Below are 8,137 nucleotides of genomic sequence, written 5' to 3' on the forward strand. Positions count from 1 at the left end.
GAGAGAGAGAGAGAGAGAGCATAGTTTTGAAACACTTTTTATATTTCTAAAATATACTTGATATATTTTCATAATCTCATGATATTTAGCTTGTGGAAAGCGATAACTGAACTTATGTTTATAAAGAAATAAATGTTATTGTTAATTTACATTCGCGCATTAACACCACATCCGCTGTTACTTTAAGCTAAGTAAATATCTTAAGATTCTAATACAGCTCTATGATTTTTTATGACATCTTAAGAATATTATAATAATCAATCACAGAACTATATTAACGTAAGAACAAACTTTATGAATACCAATCTTTAAGCTTGATGTATTACAAAATTTATTGTAAAAAATCACTTGTTAACTGGATTGTGTTTCAAGATCGATAATTTAATCGATGCATGATTTGTATAGATAGATATATAGTATATAAATTTACTTTGGAATATTATTGTGTATGATATACAAAGCTTTAACTCGAATAAAAAAATCTTAGTTATGTTTTCATATATTTCATATTTATGTCATTATTGTTTATTGTTTTTATAAATATTAAAAAAGGAAGTATTTCAAAATTTTTTAGACCTGATTTTATTTACATTAAAAAAGTAAAATGAAAAAATAGCGCGAAATTGTTACTTTTTAAGTTATGGTAATCATAACAAATTATTTTTGAGAATCAGTAATTAATAACAGTTATAACTAATTACTATTTTAATTCAATAATAAGTAAGAATAACTAGTCGCTTTTAAAAAGTAACTTTTTCTGTATGTTTTTCTAGGATGTCTTACAGCGATATTTCAAGTATTTCTAGGTGTACATGCTGGTACAATTCTGATGTTATATAAAGATTGGAAGGATCGTGTTATGAGATGGCTTTTGTGGGCAGTGTTTTATGCTTGTCTGGGTTGCGCTTTTCATTTCACGAACACTATACCTATTAATAAAAATTTGTGGTAAAGTATTAAAATTCAGTTCTATTATAATAAAATTTAGTTCTGTTATTTATTACTACAAATAGTAGTTTGCGCAATTTTATTTTAATACAGAGTTATAAAAATGATCATAATACTAATTTCTCTGTGAATCGATATAATTACGCAGGTCTTTGTCATTTGTATTCGTTACTACTTCTTTTTCTCTGGCTTTTCTTTCTGGTTGTTATTTACTGATCGATGTTGCTGAAGTTTGGCGAGGTGGCCCTTTCAGAATTCCCGGTGAGTAGCCATACGTTTTGTTTAATTTACTCTAAAATTTTGCTGTTAAACGTTTTTTTTATTGATATGCAGCTAAAAATAATCCAAAAGGCACAAAATTATGAAATAGAGATTTAAAAACATTAGACGAAATTAGACAAAATATTTTTTCTATGTCAATTAAAATAAATCACATTTAATTTTCTATTTAATTATTGTATAAAACCAGTTTTTAAATTATATTAGCGGCAAATTAAATATAGAATTTAGAGTTACAATATTATAAAGAAAGAACGTATTTTTAGAATTTTTAACATTTTTATTATGTTTTAACATAATCCAATTAATTCAGGAATGAATGCACTGCTGTTATATGTGGGTCATAGCGTGTGTTATGAAATCTTTCCATTTCATTGGAGGATCGGCACCATGGACAGTCGTGCGTTATGTTTAATAGAATCAATTTGGGTAGTAATCCTTTGGACTATTATAGCATATATTATGCACCGTAAACGAACATACATCACACTCTGAATACATCTGTATATAGCATATTATTACACACATTATATTTTCAATTTAATTCACATATAAACAGACTGTTATGTTTGTATTTATGAAATTAGTAATTACATATGAAATATATAAAATTAATTATAAGAAATTATATGAGAATATGAAATTAAAAATTACCTATAAAAAAAATACATATATAATGTAGAAACTTATTTACAATAAAGTGCAACTTTTAAATTTAATTAATAATATATTATTATATATAATATACGTATATACGTTTTGTATATGAAACTGCAGGCCACATTGCGTTCTTGAGAATAAACAAGAAGATATTTATTAGCATTATCAATATTATAAATAATTTATTTTACAACTTGGATGAGTAATACAGTGATAGCTTCAGGTAACAAGATTAACAATATATGTATGTATATATATATGTACATTTACACATATATTTTTAAAAATTATGATTAATATTTTTAAAAAGAGTGTTATTACAATTTTTGTGACGATCCATTCATCTTAAATAAACAAACCACGTGCTCGTCCTCACATAATATAACATACATATTGCGACGTGTCAACGTAGCCAATTTATTAAAATAAGCCGTTTAACATTTTTTTTCTTAGAAAATTGATTAAGAAATTTTGAAAATTAATATAACTCATTATTAATTGAAATTTCAAAAATGAGTTTAAGTTAACTATTTGAAAAAATATTACACAGGATACAAATATGTATTCAATATATATAATAATAACTAAAAATAAAATCTATTATATTTTTATATATTTCGGAAAGAATTATATATGACGCAAAATCTTATTTAATTCAATATTGAAACAATTTATATTAGCGACTTGCAGCCCACATTGAAGAAAGCCTTTGATTTTTATCGATGGATCAGCAAACGGCGACGTAAGTACTATGGATTATTGTAAACAAAATAGAAAAAAGCGCACTAAACAATTCGACTTTGTCTAAGCAGAATTTCACCAATCATTTCTCAGTAATCAGTTGCATCAGGACCTGAAAAATAAGGAATTATATTTTTTAAGAGCAATCTTTATATTGTCAATTTACGAAAAAAAAAACAAAGTTAAAAACTATATACATATTGTGCATAATTATATACAGTTTGTTTAAATTAAATTTAAGAATTTAGAATTTTTATGTGGTTTGTGCGTGTATGATGTAAATAAGTGAGTGTACATGTGTATGTATATATGCATATACATATATATATATATATACACATATATACACATATATACATATAATTTCGGTTATATTACAATCTTTTCGTCCGCTACTTTTCTCTCTCTTATAATTTCTTTACTTTGTACATTCATAAAATTTAATATAAAACAAATTTAATATAAAACTGCAAAAGTTATTGTATTTGATATACGTTAAACTGTCGAATAATTTCTTCCGTCACACTGTTTCTCCAATATTTTAGACTCAAATAATTTCATTTGTGTTTCTTTATCAGTATTAGTTACAACATGCATAAAGCAATCAAGTTGTTGATAATCTAATCTTTCTGCGAAATACAAAAACAGAAAAGAGAGATACAGAAAGAGAAAATAAGAGAAAAATAATAAGGGAAAAGATTACATGCGTCTATAATCGAGCAATAAGGAATACAAAAAAAATAAAATAATAATCAAATCTCCGTATTCTTAACACTTTTTACGTTTTTTTCTCTTTTCTTTCCTCCGCGCGCCTAACTTTACATTTCTCACATAAAATATGTGATCATACGCATAATAAGAAAACCTCAAGTAAAAAACGAAAAGTACGCGTATACAATATGTCAATAACGATTTTTATTCTACGCATATTATATATTATTGAAGTAAGAATAGGTTTAAAAAGAAGTGTTAAAAATAGGATGATTGATCGCGAAATGTTACAAATATAAAGGTTCAACTATATAATAAATGATAAAACGAAAGAAAGGAAAGTGGGAAATCTGGAGAAGAAATCAAGAATGATACACGAATATATGGAAACGATATGTACCGATAGAAAAAAAAATCACGTAGCCCGTAGAACACCTTGGGCATGCTCAGCCCTGTCTTGTGAAGAGAATCGAGAAAAAAATATGTCCGTGGATCGTGGAGAGCGGTTGCTCGCAGCGGCAAACACACCGGCCTCATTCTGCCTTAGGGCCATCAGCAATAGTTGGTTTAATAATCGCATAAGGACATCGGGATAGGAGGAATCACCGACGAATGTCATTAGTTCTGATCGATTTGCTGTGCCAGCAGGGCTTGCGGCACGCTTTTCGTACTCTTGATTCTTGGACACAATACGTTCACCTTGTAGGTCCAAAAGGGCGTCTTATTGTTGAGGATTTTGAAAGCTAGAGAAGGCATAACATCGTGCTCCTGTGGATTAGATAATTTCGTGTTTTTCCAAGTCAGAAAATACGAATTATCTTTTGAAGGAATCTCCGGCTGGTACGCTGGATGGTGGACCTTACCGTCCGATAAACTCACGGTATTTCCATTCATTGCTGTGTCGTGAAATTTTCGACAAGATTGCTCGTGAATAGGCGAATATTCCGGGGATGTTAAACCGCTGGAATAGTTGGAGCAATAACTGTCATCGTAGTTGAACGCGTTCGTCTTAAGCGGTAAACTGAGATATTTCTTTCTGCAGGGATCTGTTCTGGTACAGTCAGACAAAATGGAATCGTCGTTCAGAAGCCGAAAGAGTCGTGAGTGCGTTTGTGTTCGTTGATATTTCTTTTGCTTCTTTGTAATGGTAGATTCCGAATCTGTATCGATCTCACGACACTCAGTGTCGATCTCAGATATCATTCGACTTGTATCAGAAGTAACTCCACTGTCCTCGTCATCGGTATCCTCGTGAGAATCTTGGATACTCAACAAGTATTTCATATCTGTCTGACAGAGTTCCTGTCTGTCAGGGTCGACACATCGATCATCGACTATTATGCAACAATCCTTCTGATTTGTTTGATTTCTATTGACAGTTTGAAGTGTTTCAAAATTTTGCATCCGGGAATGTTCGGACGCAACAAGCTTCGACTCAATAATCGTCTTATCAACGTCAATGGATCCAAAATTATTACAAGCAGATTTTGCTTGACTATAATTTTCATCGTTTACTGATTCCTCCCTGATGATTTCCGCGTCTATTTCCGAAGCGGTACAATCATCGACATTCTTCGGCGCTGATTCCACGATGTTTATTTCGTTACATTCTGTTTTTGTAACTGGGAATTCCGCCACCGTGTTCTGTTCTTTGCAGTTAGTTCCGCTAACATTCGTTGAATCTTTCTTGAAAGTGAAATCCACATGCGGTATCGCAGTCTCGATATTTGCCTCATTTTTTATGCTTTCTGCTGCGCCTGTCACGTGTCTCTTCACGGTAAAATTCACGCTGGTGTCATTACTAATATGAAAATTTGCGCTAACATCGTCATCCGTATCATTTTTAGCGGAACATCCATCACAAGATCTCTCTGCTTTTATTTTACTGTTGCCGACCATCACAGTGGTGATGTCTTCATTGTCCTCGGACACGGAAAATTTGAATTTTAGAGGCAAACTCACACTAACCATTGTAGCTTCGGCATCATCGGTCATTTCGAAAGAAGCATCATTCTGTTTATCGATCTTCTTCTTACTCTCGCAATAAAGATTCTCAGAACTCAATCGTTCCACATCCTCGTAAATTATGCTCAACTGATGGGGAACAACGTTGTCAGTTATCAGGCTCTCTTGATCACATTGTTCTGTATTCGATACGCGACTACTTACAGAATTCATCTTATTAGACTCTTCTAAACTAGAAGAGTCTAATATAATATCGAGATTACTTTGATTATCTATGTCACCCTTTTCGTTATATCCCTTCGACTTTGACGTAAAATCCTGCTTTAACGTTGTACAAGAATTTCGATCGTTTGAATAATCGTTTTTCTTCAAAAGTAGTGTCACCTTGTCACCGTGAGTACTACTTTCGGAATTGCTTTGCGAATGTCTACATGAATTATCGACATTCGAACATTCTGAATAAGCAGTGTAATTCTCACTGGAAGAAACATTACGCGGATTTCTCTTCAATTTCTCGTAAGGATTTATACCTATTGAGTAACCTTCATATGAATCCGAATCACTGTTGGACAATGTATTATTAGAAGTAGTATCATTACAATATTTCTGGCAGGAATTCGAAAAATGCTCGTTATCGGAGACAGAATCGCTAGAATCACCAGAATCATTGGAATCACTGCAATCGCTAGAATCACTAGAATCGCTAGTGTCTATGTACGTGTAATTAGGCACATTGATATGCAGACCAAATGTTTTTTTCGATTTTTCAATGTTATTAGAAATCATAATTTTGTTGGGATCATCTGACGTATCATCTTCCTCATCAACTATGTTCATCGCCGTCTTAATACCATTTTTATCACCATTGTAATTCTCGCAGACATTTTTGGGATTATGTGTTCCATTCGATTGTGCGTCCAAGTGATTAATTCCCAAATCATTGGATAAGACGTTTCCTGATTTATTGATCGAACTGTCTTGCACAAAATGGTTATCGTCCTGAGCAGGAGATGAATGAACACTGGCATAATAATTGTGATCGTAGTTACAGTTATTTTCATCAACATGCGATTGGACATCATTGTAACCTGCTTGAGGACTAATTACAGCAACGTAATCGAACTGGTCTGAAGAATTGTCTTGGTTGTTTATTCGTGCTACGTCCGCAAAATTTTCGTCATAAACCGGATAAAAAAATTCATATCCAACGCACGCATTTTCATCTGGATATTGTAGGTAAGGAAAGGAACGCTCGTCCGCTTCATTTGCGGACTTATTGGGTGGAGCATTATATTGCACAGGATAATAGCCCCACCAACCTTCGGAATGCGACCAAAAGGAAATGGGTCGAGGAGAGAAGAATGCATCTTGCTGATTGCCCGGCAAGTTATTCTCTGTTCGACAGGTGTAATCTGCTTGACGATTTTCTTGCGTAGCTACAACAAACAGCACAATCCATTCAAAAAAAAATTAAATTCTGTACATACAGAGCGTAAGACAGAGCCGTGCGTGTCGTTTTTATTTTTCTGCCTGAAATTTCTTTCTCTTAATCACACGTCGCATTATATATTGCATGATCTACGAAACGAGTTTAGAAAATTGCCTATAACGAAAGTACGTCTAAATTTATTCGTGCTTTCAGTTTTATTTCGCTTTCCCTTTTTCCTTATACCATTATGCCTTGTTGATTTTATTTCGATAAAGTTGGTATATTAATACGGAATAAAGCGAAATTATTCGGCTGAGAAATGAGAAAACTTACACATCCTGTGTTCAAAGGAAAAAATACTAATATTATATAATATATCAATCTGATTAAATGTCATAATAAATTATCGTGATAAATTTCATTGTAATTGTACTTGTGGGAAAGAATATATATGTTTGAAAATACAAATAAAGTTATATTTTAATATTTTTAACAAAATAGTTTATACGTCAAGTAGATCGTGGCTAATAACTGTTATATGAGAAGTAATTTTTTCGTACATGTCATGTTGTAATAATAAATGACAACATTATATTAAAAAATGGCATTATTGAGAAAACATTATCTTAATGATTCGATAATTATTATTGAGCCTTATATTTAAAATAAATATCTTTTTTATGGACAAAAGTAAAATTATTTCAGGTTAACTGTCAATCAATTATTATCGGCATTGCTACATTGTAATTTATATGAAAAGAATCAGGCAATATAATAAGACTTCCTCTTGCCATACGCAAACAATAAAGATAAATAAAATTTTATAACTATATATTATAATCATATATATTGTAATCATAAATAAAATTATTTATTAAAAGATTTGCCGTGAAGAAGCCATTGTACTACATCGCATACAATGCCTATATCCTTGATAGCATAATTTATAGGCACAATATTAATTCAATATTAGCCTAATTCCCAACGTTTAATCAATGTATCGCTAATATATATATTATAAATTGCTTGAGGAAAATAGTAAATCTTACACCTAATATTTTTTACTTAGTTTTACTTAATTTTAAACTTAGTCTTTTTCACAACTTTCTGCCACAATATTGTAATGTGGCAGAACATTTTCGAAGCTAAAATTATTACTCTATTTATATCTATTTAGAATATCTATTATTTAAAATTGCTGTATTATTTTTCTCTCAATTTCTTTAAAAAGTTTTTAAAAAAATTATTTATAATTATAAGTATATTTAAAAGACATTTTGAAAAAATAAAGGTATTTATCATATATTTTTTTACTTTCTCAGATAATAATTAGTCTATGTAACATTTTGTTTTGTCTCACTTCTGTGTGTTGTATGTGCGTGCGTGCGTGCGTGCGTGCGTGCG

General features: G+C 30.9%; 2 protein-coding genes across 2 annotated transcripts in view; one reads left to right on the top strand and one right to left on the bottom strand.

The window, feature by feature from the left end:
- Nucleotides 1–1,820, top strand: part of LOC108685717 (heparan-alpha-glucosaminide N-acetyltransferase) — a 7,768-nt gene extending 5,948 nt beyond the window's left edge. Inside the window, exons 10-12 of the mRNA XM_018190662.1 lie at nucleotides 774–948; nucleotides 1,097–1,209; nucleotides 1,541–1,820. Of these exons, the coding sequence (XP_018046151.1) occupies nucleotides 774–948; nucleotides 1,097–1,209; nucleotides 1,541–1,722 (470 nt within the window). The 3' untranslated portion in view covers nucleotides 1,723–1,820. The remainder of the gene's footprint in view (nucleotides 1–773; nucleotides 949–1,096; nucleotides 1,210–1,540) is intronic.
- A 1,955-nt stretch (nucleotides 1,821–3,775) lies between these two features.
- LOC108685706 overlaps nucleotides 3,776–8,137 on the bottom strand; it is an 11,979-nt gene continuing 7,617 nt past the window's right edge. Inside the window, exon 11 of the mRNA XM_018190637.1 lies at nucleotides 3,776–6,740. Coding sequence (XP_018046126.1) covers nucleotides 3,958–6,740 — 2,783 coding nt within the window. The 3' untranslated portion in view covers nucleotides 3,776–3,957. The remainder of the gene's footprint in view (nucleotides 6,741–8,137) is intronic.

Source organism: Atta colombica, unplaced genomic scaffold (assembly GCF_001594045.1).
Source record: "Atta colombica isolate Treedump-2 unplaced genomic scaffold, Acol1.0 scaffold155, whole genome shotgun sequence".
Taxonomy (NCBI): Eukaryota; Metazoa; Arthropoda; class Insecta; order Hymenoptera; family Formicidae; genus Atta; species Atta colombica.